Below are 27,183 nucleotides of genomic sequence, written 5' to 3'. Positions count from 1 at the left end.
TTTTTATACAACACTTCCATTATGTCATTAAAGCAAATATGTTATTTAAAAGCAAAAAGAACATAAGAAGAACAGAAAAAAACCTACTTGTAGTGGAAAAGAATAAGACTTTTTTTTTTTTTACATTTTCATTCTGAAATGTGACAGGATTGTTGAAGTGCTGCTCAGCAGAAGTATTAAATGTATGTCTCTAAGGAGTTTCTTTCAGCTGCAAACACAGCAAACAGGTTATAATAGGACACTTGTATCACTTTCCAGCCAGTGTTAGACTAAAAAGTGTAAGTTGTGTCTAAAACCGTGCTCCTGCTTTCTTAACCCATATTAACATCTTGGATACTTTGTCAAGTACTTGTCTGTATTATGTTGTGATGAATAAAAGAATATCCCATAACCTTCAAGTGAATTCCAAAGACCTACATGCATGCCTTACAGTAATTGCTTCCTACAGTGAAAACAATAATAGTAAAAAAATATACCACACATATCAAAAGACCACAGAGATCTCACTTGCAAAAGAGATTGTGGAAGACAGAAGTGTCTCCTGATCTAGTGAAACGGTTGAGGGCCTCAAGAACAAAGAGGATGTTGTAAATACCTTAGACATTCGACTAACCTAGTTATATAAATAAACAAAGGGAGCCTTTTTTTAATTTAGATGGGTATATCTCACTTCAGACAACTGGGCCTTGAAAAGATAGTTTCTAATTAGGATGGCTGTATTTCACTTCAGACAACTTGGCCTTGGGAAAACAGAGGCACAGAAACCTAAAGATAAGGGAGTTGCAACAGCTGCCTTGAAGGACACAGCCTACGTGACCTACGTGATCCCTGGACTGAGTTTGCGCAGAAGCAGGGGTCAGTTAGCGAACACAGCGAGGAAGACTATAAGCCTTCATCTGAAGACCCCTGACGACCACCAGAGAAAACGACTGCGCATGCGGAACGGACATTTACATATATTAATGAGTTCCAGGAAATCTCATGACTATGCAAATGAGTTATTGGGAATCTTATGACTATGTATAACTTTATGGTATATAATCTCTGAAAATCTGCAAAATCGGCGGAGCACTCATGGTGGATAATCCCCAGTGCTGCCCAGCGCTGCAATAAAGAATGCCTGCTTAATAACACACTCTGGTGTTATTGAGTTTTCTTTCGGACTCCTTACCCAGCCGCACCTAGCTTCCCACTTCGGTGAGGAAAGTTAGAAAGCAAGGGGGTTTGGAGATCTCCGATTATTTTTGTATCAGTTTTGGCGAGCCAGGCAGGAGACTCTCTGTCTGGCTGCAGGACCCCTGGGTCGGAGACTCCCTTGGCCGGCCCCGGAGACTTCTCTGGAGGGACTCTCCGATTCAGCCGATCCGTGCAGGGACAGACAAGGACCACTGGTAAGAAAAGGCATTCTTTCTGTGTTTGTTTGGTTTTGTTTTGTTTTTGTTTCTGTTTTGGGGACCGGTCATTTGGAGCTACTCATAAGTCGCGGTTCATGAGAACCCCGCCGGGTGGCATACATCTGCATGTATGATTTGTATTAATCATCCGGTTAGTGCAGTCGTTTGTTTGTGCATTTGTATTTGGTTTTGACATTTGCATGTACGATTCGTATTAATCTTCTGGTTAGTGCGATCGTTTGTTTGTGCATTTGTATTTGGGGCTGCTCATAAGTCGCGGTTCGTGAGAACCCCGCTGGGTGGCATTTGGTTTACATATGCGTAGTAATACGTATGTGTTTGGTATACGCGTATCTGAACATCTTTGAATAACCTATGTCGACATTTGTCATCTCGGGAGTAGCAGCTGCTGTTGTTAACTTTGTGATCTCTGTACCTTTGTTGGTCTCCCCGAGGTTTGGCGGGGGGGGCGAGTGAATGTTCAGAGGAAAAATTTGTTTATTGTAACTTGACTTTGTATCTATCTGAATTTGTGTGATTGTGTGAGTGAGACGTACAAATACGTACGAAGCGAGTGCAGAGTCTGGATCCGCGGTTCTGTTATCCTGCGAGGGAAACAGCCGGAGAAGGACAAAGTGATTGATAAATGTGGGAACCTGAAATACTGTGTGTGTGTGTGTGTGTGTGTAAGTGTTCAGGCCCCAGTCCCTGTCTTTGTGTTTTATAAATTTTAAATGGGAAACAAACAGGGTGGAGTTTTGAAAAAGAGCCCTTTGGGCTGCGTTTTGGCTCGCTGGAAAGATATTGGGGACCACCTGGAGGAAGTGCGAGTCGTAAGACTCTGATAAAATATTGCAATCAGTGGTGGCCTTTACACAAGTTATATGATGGAGAAAAATGGCTTGTTAATGGAACTTTAGATTACAACGCTTTGTTACAACTTATGTTATTTTTAAGAAGGGAAAGAAAATGGGATGAAGTGGGTTATGCAGATATGTTCTTTACTCTGTGAAATCACCCAGAGTGACAAAAGGAATGTGGAATTAATTTAGCACCCCAGGACCCTATGGTCCTGGTGATAGGAAAAAAAAAAAAAGGAAAAAAAAAGGAAAAAAAAAAAAAAAGAAAAATGGGAGGTTAAAAGGATGTTGCTTGGCTTGTAGCATTGTACAAAAGTGTTTAAAGGTTGGTGCACAGAATGAAAGATTAGAGGAGGGGATAGAGAAGGAGATGCTGCGGGGAATTATCGGGATGATCCTGAAAAGGTTGCTAAAGGATTTGAACTAATTGTGAAAACCCAGGAGCCTGACTGGGAGGATGTGGATGCAATGTTGGATGTGGTGTTTGTGAAAGCGGTCAGAACCCAGGTGCAGGCTCTGATTCTGGCTGGAATTCTGCAGGGAACAGTGGATCTCTGTTTTTGGGACAATCGGCAGATGATACTAGGAGAAAGCTACAGAAAGTGCAAGGAATGGCTGCGAGAGATTTAGAGAGGTTGCTGGAGACTGCATGGCAGGCGTATCGGAGTGGGGAGACTCGGAGGGGGAGAGTGAGGGCGCAGCGGCTGCCGGTGCTGCAGCGGCTGCTCTGCGCACCGCGGGGGGGCCAGAGACTCTCTGGAACTTACCGGGAAATAACACTAACGCTGTGAGACGAAGTGCAAGTGCCCCACCGAGGGGAAATACACCCCTCCCGAAAAGATCAGTGTGTGTATTGTAAACAGATGGGGCATTGGAAAAAGGATTGTCTCAAACTGAAATCGGTAATGGTTACTGACACAGGAGCTGACTGACTGGAATGAGAAGATTCTTCCCTAGCAGAACCCTTGGTAAAAATACAGCTAGGGAAAGGAGAAAAACTGTAGAATTTCTAGTAGATACAGGTGCCACATTTTCAGTATTGAATCAGACCTTATTGTCAACAAGCAAACAAAATGTTAACATTGTGGAAGCAGCTGGGCAGGTTGAGAAAGCTTTCTTTTGAAACCATTAGAATTCAAAATTGGGTAAAGTGTAGGAATTAATAAATTTCTTTACCTGCCTGATGCTCCTAGACCACTTTTGGGAAGAGATTTATTAGAACAATTGAATGCTGAGATAAAATTTAAAAATGGAGAAATTGAGTTAAAATACCAGAAAAGAATCACATTGAAATTTTGTTTGGCTCTCACTGAACCCCAAATTAGGGAAGAAGAAATTATACACGAAATAAAGGACCAGGTATATCCAGGAGTGTGGGCCTCAGGAATGCCTGGAAAAGCTAAAAATGCAGAATGGTTTGTTGTTAAACTTAAAGAGAGAACACGGCCTGTGAAACAGTTGGGGTCCCCAGAGCAAGGGATGTTGAAAATACCTTAGACACTTGATTAACATAGATATACAAAACAAAGGGAAGCTTTTACAATTTGAAGAGTGGTAATGGCTGTAAGATAAGGAGACTCCAGGATGGTCTCACTTCAGATGGCTGGGCCATAGGATGGGCAATGCATGAGATAAGGGAATTGCAACAGCTACCCGAAGGATGTGGTCTACGTGATCCTCAGACTGAGTTTGCACAGAAGCAGGGGTCAATCAGCGAACACAGTGAGGAAGACTACCGGCCTTCATCTGAAGACCCCCAACGACCACCAGGGAAAACAACTGCGCATGCGAACGGACATTTGCATATCTCATGGCTATGTAAATGACTTCTCGGAAGTCCTATGACTATGTATAACGTTATGGTATATATTCTCTGAAAATTTGCCAAACCGGTGGAGCACTCATGGTGGATAATCCCCAGTGCTGCCCAGCGCTGCAATAAAGAATGCCTGCTTAATAACACACTCTGGTGTTACTGAGTTTTCTTTCGGACTCCTTACCCAGCCGCACCTAGCTTCCCACTTCGGTGAGGAAAGTTAGAAAGCAAGGGGGTTTGGAGATCTCCGATTTTTGTATCAGTTTTGGCGAGCCAGGCAGGAGACTCTCTGTCCGGCTGCAGGACCCCTGGGTCGGAGACTCCCTTGGCCGGCCCCGGAGACTTCTCTGGAGGGACTCTCCGATTCGGCGGATCCATGTGGGGACAGACAAGGACCACTGGTAAGAAAAGGCATTCTTTCTGTGTTTGTTTTGTTTTGGTTTTGTTTCTGTTTTTGGGACCGGTCATTTGGAGCTACTCATAAGTCGCGGTTGGTGAGAACCCCGCCGGGTGGCATACATTTGCATGTACGATTTGTATTAATCATCCGGTTAGTGCAGTCGTTTGTTTGTGCATTTGTATTTGATTTTGACATTTGCATGTACGATTCGTATTAATCTTCTGGTTAGTGCGATCGTTTGTTTGTGCATTTGTATTTGGGGCTGCTCATAAGTCGCGGTTCGTGAGAACCCCGCCGGGTGGCATTTGGTTACATATGCGTAGTAATACGTATGTGTTTGGTATACGCGTATTTGAAAATCTTTGAATAACCTGTGTCGACATTTGTCATCTGAGGAGTAGCAGCTGCTGTTGTTAACTTTGTGATCTCTGTACCTTTGTTGGTCTCCCCGAGGTTTTGGCGGGGGGGCGAGTGAATGTTCAGAGGAAAATGTGTTTATTGTAACTTGACTTTGTATCTGAACTTGTATGATTGTGTGAGTGAGACGTACAAATACGTACGAAGTGAGTGAAATGTGTGCTATAGTAATTGTTAATCGTTGTCTCTGTGTGTGTAAGTGTTTGGGCCCCAGTCCCTGTCTTTGTGTGTTATAAATGTTTGAATGGGAAATCAACAGGGTAGAGTTTTGAAAAAGAGCCCTTTGGGCTGCATTCTGAGTCACTGGAAAGATATTGGGGACCACCTGGAGGAAGTGCGAGTCGTAAGACTCTGATAAAATATTGTAATCAGTGGTGGCCTTTATACAAGTTATATGATGGAGAAAAATGGCCTGTTAACAGAACTTTAGATTACAATACTTTGTTACAAGTTATGTTATTTTTAAGAAGGGAAAGAAAATGGGATGAAGTGGGTTATGCAGATATGTTCTTGACTCTGTGGAATCACCCAGAGTGGCAAAAGGAATGTGGAATTAATTTAGCACCCCAGGACCCTATGGTCCTGGTGATAGGAAAAAAAAAAAAAAAAAAGCAAAATGGGAGGTTAAAAGGATGTTGCTTGGCTTGTAGTATTGTACAAAAGTATTTAAGGGTTGGTGCACAGAATGAAAGATTAGATAGAGAAGGAGATACTGCTGGGAATTATCAGGATGATCCTGAAAAGGTTGCGAAAAGATCTGAACTAATTGTGAAAACCCAGGAGCCTGACTGGGAGGATGTGGATGCAATGTTGGATACTGCGGGGAATGCGGTGTTTGTGAAAGTGGCCAGAGCCCAGGTGCAGGCTCTGATTCTGGCTGGAATTCTGCAGGGAACAGTGGATCTCTGTTTTTGGGACAATCGGCAGATGATATTAGGAGAAAGCTACAGAAAGTGCAAGGAATGGATGTGAGAGATTTAGAGAGGTTGCTGGAGACTGCATGACAGGCGTGTCGGAATAGGGAGACTCGGAGGGGGAGAGCGAGGGCGGAGCGGCTGCCGGTGCTGCAGCGGCTGCTCTGCGCACCGCGGGGGGGGCCAGAGACCCTCTTGGAACTTACCGGGAAATAACACTAACACTGTGAGACGAAGTGCAAGTGCCCCACCGAGGGGAAATCAACCCCTTCTGAAAGATCAGTGTGTGTATGTAAACAGATGGGGCACTGGAAAAGGATTGTCCGAAACTGAAATCGGTAATGGTGTCTGGTATAGGAGATGACTGACTGGAACCAGGGGAATCTTCCCTAGCAGAACCCTTGGTAAAAATGCAGCTTGGGAAAGGAGAGAAAACTGTAGAATTTCTAGTAGATACATGTGCCACCTTTTTCAGTATTGAATCAGACCTTATTGTCAATAAGCAAACAAAATATTAACATTGTGGGAGCAACTGGGCAGGTTGAGAAAGCTTTCTTTTGAAACCATTAGAATTCAAAATTGGAAAACGTGTAGGAATTCATAAATTTCTCTACCTGCCTGATGCTCCTAGACCACTTTTGGGAAGAGACTTGTTAGAACAATTGAATGCTGAAGTAAAATTTAAAAATGGAGAGATTGAGTTTAAAGTACCAGAAAAGAATCACATTGAAATTTTGTTTGGCTGTCACTGAACCCCAAATTAAGGAAGAAATTATACACGAAATAAAGAACCAGGTATATCCAGGAGTGTGGGCCTCAGGAATGCCTGGAAAAGCTAAAAATGCAGAATGGATTGTTGTTAAACTTAGACAGAACACGGCCTGTTAGGATAAAACAATATCCCCTGAAATTGGAAGATAGGCGAGGAGTGAAAAGTGTTATAGAGGACTTGCGTACTCGGCAGGATCCCTTCAAGAGACAATGTCGCCCTCCAGCCCGCTTTAAACTTCAGCTTGCGCCCTTCGCCTGCTTTAACTTTGGCTTGCGCTTCTAATCTGCTTTAACTTTGCCTCTTTTCTCCTGTGTACCCCGGATAGTTCTGATCTGTATCACGTGTCTGTATTACGTGTTCACCTCTCAGGGATGTACGGGGTGGGAGTTCTTGTGTGTGGAGTTCCGGTTTTCTGTGTGTGCCTCTCAGGGACGACTGGGGTGGGGGTTGTGTGACGAAAATCCCTGTTTAGCCAGAGCCTTGTGAAGATTTACGTGCCGCCACCCTGAGACGATTACCACCCCCTCCCCAGCTTGTTGTGTTTGTAGACCAGAACTTCATCAGAACTTTGTGGCTTGTGTGCCTGGATTGTGTAACTGGTGCATCCGAATTCTGTGTGGAAAATTACTTGGTAACTAGGATCTTGTGTGAAACCTGTTTGTGCATCCTGATTGTCAGGGTCCTGTACTTACTTGCAAGTATCCTTGGTGATCAAAATAACATTGCTAGACATAAAATACATATCTTAAAGAATATATCTGTTAGATCTCATTGCACACGTTTTTCCCCAAACCACGCATGCGCCTTCCAGCTCTTCTGGGAGAAGGTGCTGGAACATTCCTTATTGGGTTGGGGGTGTGGAAATCCATTTTCCTACTGCGTATGCAGACCCCAACTCCAGCAGACCAGGGCAGCGTGACCACCAGTCTCTCGGTCGCAACGCAGGCAGCGAACTCATCTGCGAATAGCCGAACGAATCGTAAGAATTAAAAAGGACAGAATGTGGCTGGCACCAGGAGCTGCAATTACGCTTTTGGTTGCACTCTTCCTTTCAACTTTTATTTTAATCATTCTTGGAATACTTAATCTTCTGGCTTTTTATGGTTATGATTTATCCTGTAATTGTCATTGGCCTTGTGTTTGCAATTGTGGACAAACACCTCCTTCTTCTGATCCCCCAGAGCCATAAACCTCCAACATGGCTTGAGATACTTTCTATTCTCTTTCAATTGTTGAGATATTAAGTTTCTGTTCTCTTTAAACTGTTGCTCTTTAGATTGTTAAGTTATTGTTAAAAATTTGCCAAGATTGTTAAGATATTGTTAAGATAATTATGTACACATCAAGACGGTGGACAAAGCTGTCCACCCGGTATGTAAGTGTGCCCTGTTTTATTTGTTATGTGGAACAATATTTTAAGTTTGCTTTATTGTTAAAATACAAATTTCCATATGAGGGCTGCCACATTTTTCAATATAACTTTCATGAGAGAGATAAATTATGTTTGCCTACAACTTTCTGTTTGAAAAAGCGATAATTTTTAACTAAGGTCTGAAGACTAATTTTGTTTGAATTTATTTCTGTCTGACAAATTGTCGATTGACATATTTAAGTTGTTAAACGATGAAACAAAGAGGCATTGCCTTCGTGTAGTATTCTTTTCATGACTACCAAGTGCCCAGTGAATTAAGCACATTCTGTTTTAACATGTTATGTGGTTGTGTAATGTTGTTGTCCTTATTGTGTATTGTCACCGTTAATACTGTACAACTCGTACCTACCTCATCACCGGGTGGCATTGAATACACCAACCAAAGCCATCCGTTGTACAAAGTGTTTGAATCTGTTGATTGTTTGCATTTTAGGATTATAGCCAACTGATTGTAAAAAAGTTCAAATGCTCTTTTCCTACTTTACTATCCTTTTCTTCTCCCACCACCATGGGATCCCGAAGACAGCGATCTGGGACAACATAACAAACTTTGAGCCACGGGGTGGTGTGGAGGACCATAAAATGGACTCTTTGGGGCAGACAGCAGGTGCGTTTAGTTATTTCGGGATAAGTGCGCATGTTCTATCTGCCAGCGACAAGCTCTGTTACCGAGGCCTGTGGACACGTATCCATTGGAGGAGACCTACATGGAGACACACGCCCATTGGACAACACGACTCCATGGACTAGCCGCAGGATCCTTACAGCCTCTCTGCTTCCGCCGCTGCTGCTGCTGCTGCTGCTCCCTGCCGCCGCCCGCCTTCTCCTCCGGGCGGTGCCTACTTCTGCTTCTTCGGCTGTACACCCCCCCACCACCGAGGAAAGAGGACCGACGGCACACCCTTGGATCTGTGGTGGTGACTAACCCTGCTGCTCTCTCCACTCTCCTGCTTAGTTTTCTCCTCTCACTTCCTACCTTTCCTATTGCTTTGTTTTCTCTCTGCCCTCTCGTTCAATAAAGCGGTCTGAGTGGCAGCATCTGATCTCATTTATGCCTTAATGTCGTTCTCTCTTCAGAGTATAACACACCTATTTTACCTGTTAAAAAATCTGATGGCAAAACTTATCGATGGGTGCAGGATTTGCGAGCAATAAATTAGATACTTAAGGGTTTGTATCCAGTAGTGGAAAACCCATATACTTTGCTGACCAGTTTAAAGGAAACCTATGAATGGTTTATGGTCACCAGTGCATTTGTTTAAACCTGGGAACTGGGTTTACGTTAAAAATATTTCAGGTAACCCTCTCGAAGAGAAATGGAGCAGTCCTTTTCAAGTTTTGTGGTCAAGCTTGAGAAGCACATTGCCTGGATGTACTACTTGAGAATCAAGAAGGCACCCGAAGGACCATGGAAATCCCAGCTCACAGAACCCACATCTGTAAAGTTAACTCGAGACTGTTAATGATTATATTGTGTTTCTGTTTTTGACACCACCTCTGATATTGTTAGTGTTTGTCATTGTACTAACAGCTTTAAATTGCCTTTTATGGTATAAATTGAAGAAATTAGCTATGGAAATTTGGATCCTACCTAAGGTAATGAACTATGAAAACGTGGAACCTTTGTAAAAGAATTTACAAGTAACAAGTAAAGGGGGGGAATGAAACAGTTGGGGTCCCCAGAGCAAGGGATGTTGAAAATACCTTAGACACTTGATTAACATAGATATACAAAACAAAGGGAAGCTTTTACAATTTGAAGAGTGGTAATGGCTGTAAGATAAGGAGACTCCAGGATGGTCTCACTTCAGATGGCTGGGCCATAGGATGGGCAATGCATGAGATAAGGGAATTGCAACAGCTACCCGAAGGATGTGGCCTACGTGATCCTCAGACTGAGTTTGCACAGAAGCAGGGGTCAATCAGCGAACACAGTGAGGAAGACTACCGGCCTTCATCTGAAGACCCCCAACGACCACCAGGGAAAACAACTGCGCATGCGAACGGACATTTGCATATCTCATGGCTATGTAAATGACTTCTCGGAAGTCCTATGACTATGTATAACGTTATGGTATATATTCTCTGAAAATTTGCCAAACCGGTGGAGCACTCATGGTGGATAATCCCCAGTGCTGCCCAGCGCTGCAATAAAGAATGCCTGCTTAATAACACACTCTGGTGTTATTGAGTTTTCTTTCGGACTCCTTACCCAGCCGCACCTAGCTTCCCACTTCGGTGAGGAAAGTTAGAAAGCAAGGGGGTTTGGAGATCTCCGATTTTTGTATCACCTGTTAGGATAAAACAATATCCCCTGAAACTGGAAGATAGGCGAGGAGTGAAAAGTGTTATAGAGGACTTGCGTACTCGGCAGGATCCCTTAAAGCGACAGTGTCGCCCTCCAGTCCGCTTTAAACTTCAGCTTGCGCCCTTCGCCTGCTTTAACTTTGGCTTGTGCTTCTAGTCTACTTCAACTTCGCCTCGTTTCTCCTGTGTACCCAGGATAGGTCTGATCTGTATCGCGTGTCTGTATTATGTGCTCACCTCTCAGGGATGTAAGGGATGGGAGTTCTTGTGTGTGGAGTTCGGTTTTCTGTGTGTGCCTCTCAGGGACGATTGGGGTGGGGGTTGTGTGACGAAAATCCCTGTTTAACCAGAGCCTTGTGAAGATTTACGTGCCGCCTCCCTGAGACGATTACCCCCCCCTGCTTGTTGTGTTTGTAGACCAGAACTTCATCAGAACTTTGTGGCTTGTGTGCCTGGATTGTGTAACTTGTGCATCCGAATTCTGTGTGGAAAATTGCTTGATAACTAGGATCTTGTGTGAAACCTGTTTGTGCATTAGGATTTCTGTGGAAGATTGCTTATGGACTGGGGTTTTGTAGTGAAACCGTTTGTGTATTGGAAAACCTATTGCCGATTTTTTTTTCTTTCTTCAGAGTGCACGGGTGACAGCTGCTTTAACCGGAGCTGTAACCCCGGATCGCTATACCCAGGGGAAAAAGGTGGGGACGTGGGGGAAATAGTTCAGGAATTGATTAACTGTGGGCAAAAATATGGCCCAGTTAACACCTCGTCGGCGAGATCGGAATCAAAGGGCTTGTGGCGTACTGAGATAAAATCCCCCGGCAGCTGCACAGGGTCCCCTCCCCCTAGATCTCCTGGTGGGAGAAACATACCAAATAGGTGAAACATCTTATGGTCTCTGGGGCGTCAGAAAGGTGTCCCTAGGGATCTCATGGATGGGTTACCCACAGACAAGCTAGAGAAATTGGTCTCCGGGTGGCCCAAAAAGCAGACAACCAAAGCAGGCTATAACTGCATCTTACATAAACAGTTATTTGAAAGAAAAGAGGATCTTTGTAACTATTGGCAGAATCATCATAATTGTGAAGACCCTTCTCCTTTATGGACAATTTTTAGTTTGTCATCAAAACAAGGAATTATTGAACTTTCTAGTAATGGTGAATATTGAAGCTTTAGTCTCCAATACTATGAAAAACATCAACTACCTTACCAAATTGTTTTTTTTTTTGTTTTGTCTGTTGTGTTGCTAAACCAACCAAGAAATGCACTACAAGTTGATAGCTTTGAGTGAAATGAATACATAAGCTGAAAGAAATCAGAATGTGTGGAAGTGAATAAATGATGTGGATCTATATAAGTTGGTAAAAGGTCAACAGAGTATTACATTAGTAAAATACAGATCCTCCTGATTGTCAGGGTCCTATACTTGCAAGTATCCTTGGTGATCAAAGTAACATTGCTAGACATAAAAGACATATCTAAAGAATATATCTGTTAGATCTCATTGCACAGATTTTTCCACCAAACCACACATGCGCCTTCCAGCCCTTCCAGGAGAAGGTGCTGGAACATTCCTTATTGGGTTGGGGGTGTGGAAATCTATTTCCCTACTGTGTATGCAGACCCCAACTCCAGCAGACCAGGGCAGCGTGACCACCAGTCTCCCGATCGCGACGCAGGCGGCAAACTCATCTGTGAATAGCCAAACGAATCGTAAGAATTAACAAGGACAGAATGTGGCTGGCACCAGGAGCTGCAATTATGATTCTGGTCGCACTCTTCCTTTTAATTATTACTTTAATCATTATTGGAATACTTAATCTTCTGTCTTTTTATGATTATGATTTATCCTGTAATTGTCATTGGCCTTGTGTTTGCAATTGTGGACAATCACCTCCTTCTTTTGATCCCCCAGAGCCATAAACCTTCAACATGGCCTGAGATAAGTTTTTATTCTCTTTCAATTGTTGAGATATTGTTAAGTTTCTGTTCTCTTTGAATTGTTGCTCTTTAGATTGTTAAGATATTGTTAAGATAATTACTATGTACATATCAAGGTGGTGGACAAAGCTGTCCATGCGCTACATAAGCCTGTCTTGTTTTGTTTGTTGGGTGGAACAATATTTTAAGTTTTCTTTATTGTTAAAATACAAATTTCCTAGGAGGGCTGCCACATTATTCAATACTAACTTTCATGAGAGAGATAAATAATATGTTTGCCTACAACTTTCTGTTTGAAAAAGCAATAAGGTCTAAAGACTAATTTTGTTTGAATTTATTTCTGTCTGACCTACCTAATCACCGGGTGGCATTGAATACACCAACCGAAGCCATTATTGTACAAATTGTTTGAATTTGTTGATTGCTTACATTTTAGGAAGTTCAAATGCTCTTTTCCTACTTTATTATCCTTTCCTTCTCCCACCACCACGGGATCCCGAAGACAGCGATCGGAGACGACATAACAAACTTTGAGCCACGGGGGGTGGTGTGGAGGACCATAAAATGGACTCTTTGGGGCAGACAGCAGGTGCGTTTAGTTAACGAGGACCGACAGCACACCGCTGGATCTGTGGTGGTGACTAACCCTGCTGCTCTCTCTGCTCTTCTGCTTAGTTTTCTCTTCTCACTTCCTACCTTTCCTATCGCTTCGTTTTCTCTCTGCCGTCTCATTCAACAAAGTGGTCTGAGTGGCAACATCTGACCTTGTTTATGCCTTAATGTCGCTCTCTGGGATCACAAAGAACCTTCTCAGAGCCCAGAATCTGACTCGGACCCTGACAAGGATGCCATGAGATTTGGATTATTGATTGAATGCTCTTTAGAGTATAACACACACCTATTTTACCTGTTAAAAAACCTGCTGGCAAAACTTATCGATGGGTGCAGGATTTGTGAACAATAAATCAGATAGTTAAAGGTTTGTATCCAATAGTGGAAAACCCATATACTTTGCTGACCAGTTTAAAGGAAACCTATGAATGGTTTATAGCCACCAGTGCGTTTGTTTAAACCTGGGAATTGGGTTTATGTTAAAAATATTTCAGGTAACCCTCTCGAATAGAAATGGAGCAACCCTTTTCAAGTTTTGCTCATGACCTACACAGCGGTCAGGCTTGAGAAGCACACTGCCTGGATCCGCTACTTGAGAATCAAGAAGGCACCCGAAGGACCATGGAAATCCCAGCTCACAGAACCCACATCCATAAAGTTAACTTGAGACTGTTAATGATTATATTGTGGTTTTGTTTTTGACATCACCTCTGATATTGTTAGTGTTTGTCATTGTACTAATAGCTTTCAATTGCCTTTTATGGTATAGGTTGAAGAAATTAGCTATGGAAATTTGGATCCTACCTAAGGTAATGAAATACGAAAACTTGGAACCTTTGTAAAAGAATTTACAAGTAACAAATAAAGGGGGGAATGAAACGGTTGAGGGCCCCAAGAACAAAGAGGATGTTGTAAATACCTTAGACATTCGACTAACCTAGTTATATAAATAAACAAAGGGAGCCTTTTTTTAATTTAGATGGGTATATCTCACTTCAGACAACTGGGCCTTGAAAAGATAGTTTCTAATTAGGATGGCTGTATTTCACTTCAGACAACTTGGCCTTGGGAAAACAGAGGCACAGAAACCTAAAGATAAGGGAGTTGCAACAGCTGCCTTGAAGGACACAGCCTACGTGACCTACGTGATCCCTGGACTGAGTTTGCGCAGAAGCAGGGGTCAGTTAGCGAACACAGCGAGGAAGACTATAAGCCTTCATCTGAAGACCCCTGACGACCACCAGAGAAAACGACTGCGCATGCGGAACGGACATTTACATATATTAATGAGTTCCAGGAAATCTCATGACTATGCAAATGAGTTATTGGGAATCTTATGACTATGTATAACTTTATGGTATATAATCTCTGAAAATCTGCAAAATCGGCGGAGCACTCATGGTGGATAATCCCCAGTGCTGCCCAGCGCTGCAATAAAGAATGCCTGCTTAATAACACACTCTGGTGTTATTGAGTTTTCTTTCGGACTCCTTACCCAGCCGCACCTAGCTTCCCACTTCGGTGAGGAAAGTTAGAAAGCAAGGGGGTTTGGAGATCTCCGATTATTTTTGTATCACTAGATACAAGTTTTCATGCTCCTAGTCACAGGTCTAGGGCTTTGTCATCTCCCCACACCACTTGTCTTCCTTTTTCCTTACTCCTAAATTATTGTTATTTTTTCTCTTTTTAATGAAATCCGGTATTTTCAGGCAAGACCTGAGCAAGTGTACAGAACAGAGAATAGATAAAAACATCCTATAGGAAAGCAAGCCCTCAGGGGCCTGTTTCGGTTTTTTGCAGGGGGGTCAGGGACATCACCAACTCATGGACCACCAGTTTATCCACAGCATACAATTAGAAGTACTCAAGATTTAATTTAAAAGATGTCTGTTGATTCTGGATGTTCAGTTTGAAATCAATCTTTTATTAAAAAGGAAGGCCAGCCACCACTTAAAAATTATCAGGTCCCCAAAGAAGTAAATGAAAGTCAGAAATCCCCAATTATTAATAATTTTTAAATTCTGCCCAAGGAGTTTTACACTATCATCCTAATTATTAAACTTCCTCCTCCTTTTGAAATACATGTACTTTGATTTCAGATACAGAATAGACTGTACATCAATAATTAGTAATTATTATTTGCACAAGAAAGAAAGAAAAACAGCAAGGTAACGTCAGTCCTTGGTATTTTCTTAGACACAATGTCTTCAATCTAACAACCCCGGATGCAGTTTCAGGGGACGCAAACAGATGAGGATTGTGGAAGTGGAACTATTGTTCTGGTTTATAATTTTAATGAGAATTCATTTCCCTTCCTTGTTTGGGTTTTGCTTATTTTTTTTCCTGTTTTCTTAATCTTCTATGCTAAAAATCACATCCTAGCTCTGCAGTGACTTGCATCACATGTGACTGCAATCAGTTATGCCACAATCTGCCTTACCAGGTACAGAGGTACTCTCAAAAGCTAGAGCCATAGAATAATTTAGCACAGAAGGGACTTCTGAGGGTTGCCTAATGTAAGCATCTTCCAGAATTATTTAAATCCAAAACCTGAAACTTTCCCTTCAGCACAAAGTATAGCAATTCCAAAGTCACTTCATACTAATAACAGAAGATTATGGATTTTTTTGCAGTACCAGACAGAATTCAGTCCACACAACAGAGAACTGCTTCACAAGAATGGAAACAGGCAAGCGAAAACATTTTCCTCAGGACAGTTCTGGTAAAAACACGATCCCGAAAATCATAATGAATTATTAACCTTTAAAAATCCAGCTGTCACACTACTTAGCAGACTAGTCCACACATACACCAAAGAATGAATGCACAGAACATAATTTTTTTTTCCCACTGGTAAAAGAATAAACACAAGATCAGCTGCCCAGACAAGTATATACAACTAGTCTACCATAAGAAGTTTCTTGACAGGTTTCCTCACTGGAAGCCTACTGCAGGGAGACACCAGGTAATGCATTCAGGAGAGATTCTTAACAAAGCAACCCCAGGTTGAGGTGCAGGAAAATGCATTTAATCTGAAGTATAAATAGCCATATTTTTTGGCTTTGTGATTAATCCAACCAAATAAGCAGTCAGCAAAAGTGTTGTTCATCCACAGCACACAGAAACAAACTAAAAAAACCCAAACACTCCACTATATACTATATAATATTTTAAAAATCCATTTTATAGATGCCAAAAAGAGCAGCTACCTAAAATAGCCAAACAAAATGTCCAATTTGTCATACATGACAAAGTATTTGTGCAGATAATTAGTTATGCTCTCTTCAGCTACCAAGAACTTTAAAGAATTCATGATAAAAACTATTTTCTTCAGAGACGGTAAAACCAGTACATAAGTAAAATTCATTACAATTCACCTGATGATTCAATTCCTACAGCAGCACAACGTCCAACCTGCAACCTGCGCAAGCACCTCTTATAGGCTTCATCTGCCCAAGCCCTTGACTCACCTCCCAGTCACACCACTGACAAAGATTTCTTGTTTCCATTTTTATTGGATCTTTTATTGCTATGCCTTCTGGATGATGAAACCATCAGAAAAGTATTACATTCAAATATAATGGACACCTGCTTTTAGCAAGCTCCTGTGAGCTAAATCTTCTATCTGGAGGAGTCAGAGAGGAGCTGGGGCTGGGCCGGGGGGGTGCTGCAGGAGAGGGGTGCACCCCCCCACCTGTACAGGAGGGAGAGTGGCCAGGCAAAGTGTTACTTTCCATTTTACAATATTGTCAGATTATTTTACCAGTTCCTGCTCTGGGCTAGAACTACTATTTTTGTTTTTCTTAAGAAGTGTGTTTTAACTTCCAATAGACACTGTTGGTAGACTTCTAAGTTTTTCAAGAAGTTATTAAGATTATAGACAAGAGTTACTACATGTGCTAGTGTGCATCTTGTAAATTAATTCTCAAAGGACTTTTTAATGTTGATTTACACAATCCCAGGGTAACTCAGGCTGGCAGGGATCTGGGGAGGTCTCCAGTCCCAGCCCCTGTCCAGAGCAGGCTCAACCTGGGAGTCAGACAGGGCTGTTTAGGGCTTCATCCAGTTGGGGCTTGAAACCCCCAAGGATGGAGACAGCACACACTCCCCAGGCCCTGGCTTCACTGCTGGGCTGTTCTCCTGGGGAAAAGACTTCTTATCTTCAGCCTCTGCCTCCTGTGTTTCAGCTTGTGCTGCTGCCACTCGCTCTCCCACCACACACCACTGTGAAGAGCCTGGCTGCATCTCCTCCATTCCCTCCCATCAGTGCCAGGGATGCCATTGGGTGCCCCCAAAGCCATCCCTCCTCTCAGCTGAACCAACCCTGGTCCCGCAGCCTCTCCTTGCAGGGCAAGGGCTCCAGCCCCAACATCTCGGTGGCCTTACTTACCCTCTCACCAGTTTGTCAGTGTTGTTCCTGTGTTGAGGACTCAAACTGGAGGTGGTACCCAGACAGGGTCTGATAAGCACCAAGCACAAGGCAGAGTCCCTGCCCTTTCCTGGCTCTCAGGCCATGTCCTGCTCTCACCACCCCAGGCACCGCTGGCCCTCATTGCTACCTGGGCACACGGGTGGCCCTGGCTCACCTCACTGCCTATCAGCGCCCAGGGCCATGCCCCAGAGCTGCGCCCTCCCCAGGGCTGCCTGTGCCCTCCACCCGCTCCTCCAGGTCACTGGTGGAGATGCTGAACAGGACAAGCCCTGCACAGACCCTGCAGGACTCCGCTTGATACCGGCCTCCAGGCAGCATTCAGCCCATAACCACCACCCTGTCAGCCCACCACCCAATCAGGTCCTCGCACGCCAATGTGTCGTCCCTCCCAGACCATGAAGTCCCAGCTCAAGTACAAGAATACTGGGGGATACAGTGCTGAAAGCCTGGCTAGAGCAGAGGTAGGTGGCTGTTCTCCACTTGTCCCTACAATTTTGTCACAGAAGGCAGTCAGGTGGGTCAGGCATGATTTACCCTTGGTAAATCCTTGCCAGCTGTTACCCATCACTGTTTTCACCCTGCTGTGCCCAGATGTGGGCTCCAGGCGGTCTCACTCCCTGATTTTACCTGGGACTGATGGGAGGCCAGCTGGTCTGTGGTTCCTCAGGGTGGCTTTTGCCCTTTTTTGAAGGCAGGTGTGACATTTGCCTTTCTCCAGTTGTTCGGCACCTCCCTGATCTCCACGACCTTTGAGAGCTGACGGAGAACAGCTGCATAAGGACATCAGCCACCTCCCTCAGCACCCTGGGGTGCAGGCACACAGGTCCCAGGGACATGTATGGGCCGAGTGCTCCTGAGCGATCCCTGATTCGACCCTCATCCCCAGCTGGCAGCTCCTCTTCTCCTTGAGCCCCATCACTAAGCACAGAGGCCTGGCAGACCTTGCTGGTGACAACAAAGAAGGTCGTGAGGTCCTGCCTTATCTGTGTCTGCTGTTGCTGTATCATCTTCTCCATCTGTAGTGATCGTGACAGGGAAACCACTGCACATCAAGGATTCAGTGATCAACATGCCAGTTAACCTGAGTACACCCTGGCCGGTGCTGTGCAGTACTGCATATATGACTTGGGCTTCAGGCTGTGCTGTGCTGCACAAATTCCTTGGCCACAGGACAAACTCAGACAACTAATTTTAATAGAGGAGTCTGTGGGCAGATCCCACTCATCACCGGCAATTACACCACCTGCACCATCTTGCCTTCATCTAAAAGTGCAGCAAGAAGTTTTTTTCTCTTGCCAGCAGAAAAGATGAATTGAGTTGTTTCCTTGGAAGAAAATCCTGTAATAGCTTAAATGAGTAAAATGGGTCTGCCTTTCTATGGACAGGGTCTGCACGGTGTGCTGCACGAGGACTGGAGGAACATTTGACAACAAGAAGTTACCCTTGACACCCTCCAGCGATCTCCTTGATACTGGTGTTCTCACACATTAAAGTTCCCAATGAGGCTGGGGGTCTGTGACACAGAAACTACTTCAGGTGTTTCAGAGAAAACTTCATCTGCTTCCTTACCCTAGTCACTGGTCTGTAACACATCCCACCAGTGTCACACTTAGCGGACCTCTCCTCTGACCCTGACCCACAAACTCTTATCCAAACCTAAGCCACACACACCTGAGCTGCTCCTTCACATGGAGGGCAGCCCCCTTCCTCCTCTTTCCTGCCTGTCTCTCCTGAAGGGCTCGCTCCAACCCTGACAGCACTCCAGCCACATGAGCTGTCCCACCATGTCACAAGTATCCCAGCAACGCTGCAGCTCTATGACCATGCTGAGCTCTTGTCCCTCCTGCTCAACTCCCAGGCTGTGTGCAGATGTGCAGACACCTTGGAGGTGGGCGTCCTTTTGTCCTGTTTTAACATGCCCAAGCTCTGCCTCCTTCTCCCCACCCTGCACTTTTGCTTTCTGCCCTTGTTCCCCCATTTTCTCACTTAGCTCCGGGATGTAATCTCTCTCCCATTTTACTCCTAGTTTAACAGTCTCCTCGCCAGACTGGCCAGCCTCTTGGCAAAGATGCTTTTGCCACAGTAATTGAGGAAGAGAAAATGACAGCTCATTTCTTAAATTCACAAATGTGGAACTCAGAGGGCAAGCTAAGTTTTGTTCAAGACCCCCTAATCTGCTCCATGACAAGTCAGTTTAAAATCCAGCTCTTCACTCACTGGGTGACAACTACCGTAGATATACTGTTCCCCAGCCACATACAGACGTAACTATAGCTCAGCTCTGCCTAAGGTATCTGATTTCTCCCTGCCAATCTTTTGTACTCAGCCCATCTGATTTGCAGTCTCCAGGACAGGACCAATGACCTGGTTCACAGCTGTAATTTCACTGATGCCACAGCAAAATAAAAGAGAAAATTTATATTTCATGTGTTTGTACATTTCTCACTTGTCATTTTGTTTCTGACAAAAAATTCAGTGGGATTTTTGTGGGAAAATTCAGCTCAAAAGCAATAAGAAAAACCTATTATCTTTGAACAATAAAGCAAAAACGTTACTGTAATCAGAAACGGTACACCAGAATAGCCATTTAGCACGTTTTTTACTAAACTAGAACACTACACTGTGCAGCCTCTGGTTAAAATGGGTTGAAAAATTCACATAATTCAGAGGCTGTAAGTACAAATGACACTCAAGATCTTCGTAGAAAGAAGCCAGACATTCCTTTTTATGGGCAGAAATTTAACATGATCCAAAACGTGTTCTGTTGTTTTGAATGGCAAAACTTTCATTAATTTGAGCAGGAGGTTTCCACTCAGCTTTCTGTTACCAGAGTTACACAAACAGATATGGAGAGAGGAAAACAGCAGGAAAAGCTTCATTTCTAAAGCAACAGACGTACTTTAGTCCCTCAATATGTAATCAGGGTTAGTACATTATAAACAAAGGTAACAGCTTTAAAGTTAGAGATTGTTTAGAGGCAGCCACATGTGTCATCTAGCCAAAGTTAGCTCTTGCAAACCTTTCCTATCTCAAATATCCTTCCCTTCCTCAGCTCCTGCCAATAAAAAAATCTCCCTCTCTATCACTCAAGGACTAATACCAAAACAAGCTAAATAAAATAAAAACCCCTGTTTTGGTAAAGAAATAAGACTACAAATTATTCTTCAGGAATTAACAACTAAAGAAATAAAGCAAAAGTCAACTCTTAGGATTATTACTTGTTACTTTTTCATTGAATAAGTGTGAAACATCAGGATCAGCAATTTCTACAATCACGTGAAGAATGGGAAGGTTGGGAAATTCTGATATTGGTAGACAATACCTGAGAACAAGGATGCAGAAAAATAACATAGCTATTCTCACTACTAACCACAATGTGTAATTACTAATTTAAAACTTCTGCATTTAGCAGAATATCTAAAGCAAGCCTTAACTGGGAGGAAATTAGTTCTTCAAAATGGAGAATTTTCCTTTTCTTGCACAACAAGAACATCTACCTAAATGGCTTTGCAAGACATTCAGTTGAGACCCTTTATGCAAAACAAACACACACACACACACTCTGGGTGTGCCATTTTCTTTTGAATAAATCTCAATTTTAAAGAAGTACGTTTGTCACATAGGTTAAACCCTAGAGACTGATCTAAAGAAATGGTATTCTAAGATTTCAAGGAGGTGCTGAAAGATTACCCACATCATCTTTCACCCATCCAAAACCGTCTGCGCACAGTAGTGGCCTCTGCCCTAAGGCACATTACAAAAGGCTGTTATGCTAGCCTACTTAGGGAGCAAGAGAGAGCAATTCCACACATCCTGGCCAGTTTCCAGACGATTAACAACACTGACCAAAAGTAGTCTTTCTTAGTTAAAAAGGCACAGAAATCATCCTAGACCCCAGAAAAATGGTAGTAAGATTAGGGAAGAACCATGAGCAAAAAAATGCACGTGCGCACAGCGTCACTTGTGCCAGCCTCCTACTTCAGCACTGATCCCCAAAAGTCCTCCTCAGACCAGTGACAACCTCTAAGAAGTAAACTGTGGCAGATAAATAGAAGTTAACAACAATAAAAACAGAATCAGGGAGGCAAGGCTGGTGGGAGGCCGTAATGCTAATGCTAAATGGATTTAAATCTTACACTTTTTTTCATGGATTGTTTTGGGGCAAGGGGGAAGGAAAAGAAAGGTAGTGGTGGGAAATGTCTTAAGGATTAGTATGTTCTGCCATTGCTTTGGAAAACGATCCCATGTGAATTACTCTTAGTGAAATATGATTTCAGAAATCCTATGCTCTCTTATAATAAAAGTGTATAAATTAAGAAAACACAAACTAATAGCTACTCATTCACAAAAAAAGTGTTTTATAAAAGAAATTAACATGAATTAAAAAACAAACAAACAAACAAAAAAACATTCACAGTCAACCATTCTCATCTGTCCTGCAATTTACGGAATTTAGTAGTTTAAGTGTAACGCAAATCCAGTAGTGTAAATACACCACTTTAGTACTGCTTTAGAGAGGTAACAGGAAGAAGTTGCTCATCCATTCAGAAAGACTCTGGAAATGTAAAGAATAATCAAAGATTAATACAGACTTTCAATTATGGCCAAACACTTGCAACCTGTGGAATTCAGGGCTCTGCCTGGAGTAAGAATTCCTCTCTGCTGTAAGGCACAAGAACCACTTTGTTCAGAACAGCAGAAACTCAACAAGCCCTACCAAAAACCCACTCCTCAGCTGCACTGTGCATTTTTCTGATGAGTTCTGGTGTTAGAACCCTAAATTATAGTATTTTAATCTACCGTGTGAATCTTTAATCTACAGATGAATGCAATGCTCCTCCTCTTCCTCCTCCATAAGAGAATATTGTTTCTCTGATGCCTTCTTGTTGCCATGGCATCCTTTCTACCGTAGGTCTCTGCACCCTTATGTTACTTCCCCAATTGGCATTCAACCTGTGGGCATCCTCCCCCCAGCTCAAAAGCTTATAAATCTATGTTTCTTTTTGAAACAATACATTTGATCTGCTGAACAAGGCATATCACTCCAGATCTCAGAGAGTCATCTTTCGGTAGGAACATATAACATTGTTTCTAAACACGAGGACTGAGGCTGTACTTCGACAGTGAGCAGTTCATCCAAAATCTTTGTTAGTACGTGTTTGTTCAGCACCTAGCACCGTGGTTCTGATCCCAAGGAAAAAGACCGCCAAGCACTCTAATAAATGTCACTCACTACTTCTACTTGAATACTCAATTTATTCTCTCAATTTCCCTATGTATCTTCCCAAGACGTTAGTCTTCCTGACAGGTAACCTATGCTGTGGCATGCATCTTCATCAAGATGTCTGTCCATCCACCTCAGAGATGCTTGACACATCCCACCGAGCCGGCTGAAGGCAGACACACCACCAAGGAAGCCACCTTCCCAAGAAGAAAACCTCTGGTTCCCAAGTGCATGTTTTTAGTCTACCTGCCTTCAAGCCCTTCGCTTATGACAGCTGCCGCTTCCTTCTCAGCAGCACAACGCAAGCACAAGTCTCAAGGCGCTACTTTCCAGCCACGCTGGCTCCGAGAGCCGCGCCGGGAGCCGCGCCGCTGCTCCCCGGGGCTGAGCGCAGCGTCGCCGCTGAACACACAAGCTCACGCAGGGAGCGGCGCAGAAGACTCGCACCTGTTACAGCTACAAAGTCAGATTCAGCGCATGGAAAGGGGGGTTCTTCCTCCCAACGTGCAACAGGTTTCCTACCACCACCACCCCCCCCGCCCAGCACCCGGGTTCCCGAGGTGCCCGGACAGAGGAGCTCCGTCCCGGTCCCGGTCCCGGTCCCGGTCCCGGTCGCGGGCACTCACCGGCGGCGCGGGCGCGGAGGGTCCGCCGCGCTTGGCGGAGCCGCGCCGGGAGCTCAGCCGCCGCCAGGACTCCGCCAGCCGCCCGCGGCCGCCGCCCGCCGCCGCCTCGGCAGCAGAGCCCCGCTCCACCGCGCCGGGGCTCCGCCGCCTCTGCCCCATGGGCCGCAGCGCCGCCTCGCCCCGCTGGTCGCCCCGCGCCTCTCCGCGCCGCCCCTAGTTTTAACGAGGCTGCCGAGACAGCGCGGGGGGGGAACAGGGGAGGCGGGCCGGGGCGGAGCGGCGTCGCCCGCCCTGCGCGGTCGCAGGGCTGCCCCGGGGGACCCTCGGTGCCGGGGCGGGGCGAGGGGGGGGGCGAGCGGCGCGTGTTCCGCGGGGGCAGTGAGCGGGGGGGCGCCCGAGGGAGCAGGTGCGGGACGAGTGATAGGGGACACGCGCCCGGGGGCTGATCGCGCGGGCGCGGCGTGCTTGGTGGCAACTACAGCTCGGCGTATCCCACAGCACAGCTGGAGTGTGAATCTGGGGCGCGAGCCGAAAGCGGTGCCCAGCGTGAGCTGGGGAACAGGCACGGTGAGTGAAGGGGGCCGGTAGCGAGACCGTGCTTGAACGTGACAGGTCACACCACCTGCGCACGTCAGTGTCTAGATCTTGCCAAAATCTTGCCAGGAGGCTTCTTCTCATCGAACTACGTTAGTAGTTCTGCAGAACTAAACTAGCAGTTTCCCCATAATAAAACATGTGCCTTCTTAAAAGTCCAATAGCACTTAGAGGTACGCAGCTTGCTCGCCCAGTCCAGCGTTTTCTCCTCCTGTTTACACTTACGAGGGTGGGAACAGCACATCAGAAGCAAAAGATGATGTGGTAGGTGTTGGTAGGGCACACCTCTGAGGGGGCTGCCTTTCTTTCTTAAATTCAACAAGGAGCAGTCTCTCTCCTAATACTGGAAGGGTCTCCTGTGGCTCTGGTCAGGGTCCTGCATTCGGTATGCCCTACCAGGCATTTCAGGAACATGCACATCAGGTTCATCAGCTCTGTGTGCTGAGCACAGGGCACTGGTGCGGTGTCACAGAGGAAAGCTGCCTGCCCTGTGCCCTTCATGCTCACTGCTGATTTTTCTTCATGAGGTGAGAAGATGCTCAAGTTCCCATGGCTGAACTAACAAGATGGCTAGTCAGCATTTTAGCATACAAGCTCAGGCAACAGCATGACAAAGTAAATATTTCATCTTGTTCTACACAGCCATGTAAAAAAAAAAATCTAGGTAGACATTCTGTTTTTCAGGGATCGTTCAAAAATTTTTTTTGCAGGTTTTGTAGGCATTAAACCGTTGACTTGTACTTACAATTTAACCCTTCTTACAAAGATTTCTTAGAAGACTGTTTTACTGAAAAAGTCAGATGTATGCTGCTGTCTTGAGTGACTGAACTTTCTATTTTAAAAAGATTATATGATAGTATAATGAGTAATATTATTCTAGTTATGGCCACAGTACTTAAAATGGTTTATGAAAGGATATATTTCCCTCACAGTATCTAATGCCATAATAATAAGCAAGAAAGATGGGTCAGAGTTTCCAAAGAAAGTGTTAAATTCTCTATTGAATAAAGATTGGAAGCTAATGACTAAGAATTTTGTTATGGTATTAGGTAGTCTAATGCCCCCCACACCCTTAATCAAGACTCCAGACTGATTAAGTACCTTTCATGCAGTCAAGGCAGATGTTATCTGGAGGGTCTTTTCCTCCAACACCTGTAACTATAGCAAGTTACTATTTTTCCTGACACGTAACCTATGCTGTGGCATGCATCTTTATCAAGATGTCTGTCCATCCACCTCAGAGATCCTTCACACGTCCCACCAAGCAGGGTGAAACAATTCTCATGAGTGCTTTTAGCTTCATTCATTCCCCACTGAGACACATCAGCATTTGGTCAACTTTGCTGGTTAAGTCAATTAGCTTTATAATTTTTAATGACATCTATAGATCAACTCCTCTGATGTCTCCTCTATCTGCTAGCCATAACTGTCAAATTTCCCAAGTCCAGTGTTTTTCTTTAGTTATGTGTTAGAGGAATCTAATGATTTTCAAATCCCACAAACATTTGTAAGCCAGCTAGTTTTTAAAAACTCAAGCTACACAAAACATGCTCTTAAGGAGTCTTGTTGGGAGCACGGGGAATAAGGATCTGTAAAGGAATTCATGGACAGGATACAAAAAATATTTGTTACTGATTCATCAGTAGTCTTGTTTAATTCTTTTGCAGTTGTAATATGAAGTTTGGTGCCTCCACCTGTTTAGTTACACAGAGAGTGCTATACTAATTATTCAGCTCACAGTACCATGTAAGATACAACAGAAAAGCAAGCAAATTAGTAAATTAAAGCAAGCAAATCAGTAAAGCGTTTGACACGGTCTCCAAGAGCATCCTCGCAGCTAAACTGAGGAAGTGTGGTCTGGATGATCGGGTAGTGAGGTGGATTGTGAACTGGCTGAAGGAAAGAAGCCAGAGAGTGGTGGTCAATGGGACTGAGTCCAGTTGGAGGTCTGTGTCTAGCGGAGTCATTCAAGGGTCGGTACTGGGACCAGTACTATTCAATATATTCATTAATGACTTGGATGAGGGAATAGAGTGCACTGTCAGCAAGTTCGCTGATGACACAAAACTGGGAGGAGTGGCTGACACAACGGAAGGCTGAGCAGCCATTCAGAGAGACCTGGACAGGCTGGAGAGTTGGGCGGGGAGAAATTTAATGAAATATAACAAGGGCAAGTGTAGAGTCCTGCATCTGGGCAAGAACAACCCCATGTACCAGTACAAGTTGGGGGCAGACCTGTTGGAGACCAGTGTAGGGGAAAGGGACCTGGGGGTCCTAGTGGACAACAGGATGACCATGAGCCAGCAGTGTGCCCTTGTGGCCAAGAAGGCCAATGGCATCCTGGGGTGTATTAGAAGGGGTGTGGTCAGCAGGTCGAGAGAGGTTCTCCTCCCCCTCTACTCTGCCCTGGTGAGGCCGCATCTGGAGTATTGTGTCCAGTTCTGGGCCCCTCAGTTCAAGAAGGACAGGGAACTGCTAGAGAGAGTCCAGCGCAGAGCCACGAAGATGATTAAGGGAGTGGAACATCTCCCTTATGAGGAGAGGCTGAGGGAGCTGGGTCTCTTTAGCTTGGAGAAGAGGAGACTGAGGGGTGACCTCATTAATGTTTATAAATATGTAAAGGGCAAGTGTCATGAGGATGGAGCCAGGCTCTTCTCAGTGACATCCCTTGACAGGACAAGGGGCAATGGGTGCAAGCTGGAACACAGGAGGTTCCACATAAATATGAGGAAAAACTTCTTTACGGTGAGGGTGACTGAACACTGGAACAGGCTGCCCAGAGAGGTTGTGGAGTCTCCTTCTCTGAAGACATTCAAAACCCGCCTGGACGCGTTCCTGTGTGATATGGTCTAGGCAATCCTGCCCCGGCAGGGGGATTGGACTAGATGATCTTTCGAGGTCCCTTCCAATCCCTAACATTCTGTGATTCTGTGATTCTGTGATTCTGTGAAATGGCTTGCTACAAAATTCAAACTAAAATAGAACAAAACCATAGCCAAGGGCAGTTTAAGCTTCAGTAAGTCTAATACACAACACAGGTAATTTGAGTAACATCAGAAGGTCAGATTTTGTGAAAAGCAATTCAAATGTCAGTAGATGTGAAGATATTGTTTCTTTTCAGATGTTAAGGCTGAAGTTTCACCACAAAAAGCAGCTTCCTTCTTATTTCAGTCTATAATTCATCTGAACCTGATGATCTAAGTGCCAGTCACCTTTTGTATAAACTGTCATAACAATAAGTTTCAACTTGTTACATGGTCTGACAAGATTTAATGAAACATGTATCTTTAATAACCACCTACGCAGGATTGGTTTCTAACATTTATATTTTACACACCATATGTTTATTCCTTCTATGCTTGTAAACATTGCTGTTATGGCTTTAATCAGGCATACTGTATGCCTGGCAAGAAAGTATTTTCATCGTGAGCAGAGAAGGACA

General features: G+C 44.3%; 1 protein-coding gene across 1 annotated transcript in view; it reads right to left on the bottom strand.

Moving 5' to 3' along the window:
• The window catches only part of TRPM3 (transient receptor potential cation channel subfamily M member 3), a 490,459-nt gene extending 467,153 nt beyond the window's left edge, over positions 1 to 23,306 (bottom strand). The window contains exon 1 of the mRNA XM_068423967.1: positions 23,148 to 23,306. Coding sequence (XP_068280068.1) covers positions 23,148 to 23,306 — 159 coding nt within the window. The remainder of the gene's footprint in view (positions 1 to 23,147) is intronic.
• Between the last annotated feature and the right edge of the window lie 3,877 nt (positions 23,307 to 27,183).

Source organism: Nyctibius grandis, chromosome Z (genome assembly GCF_013368605.1).
Source record: "Nyctibius grandis isolate bNycGra1 chromosome Z, bNycGra1.pri, whole genome shotgun sequence".
Classification (NCBI taxonomy): Eukaryota; Metazoa; Chordata; class Aves; order Nyctibiiformes; family Nyctibiidae; genus Nyctibius; species Nyctibius grandis.
The sequence above is the reverse complement of the archived record's forward strand: the minus strand, read 5'-3'. Positions and strand labels throughout refer to the sequence as shown.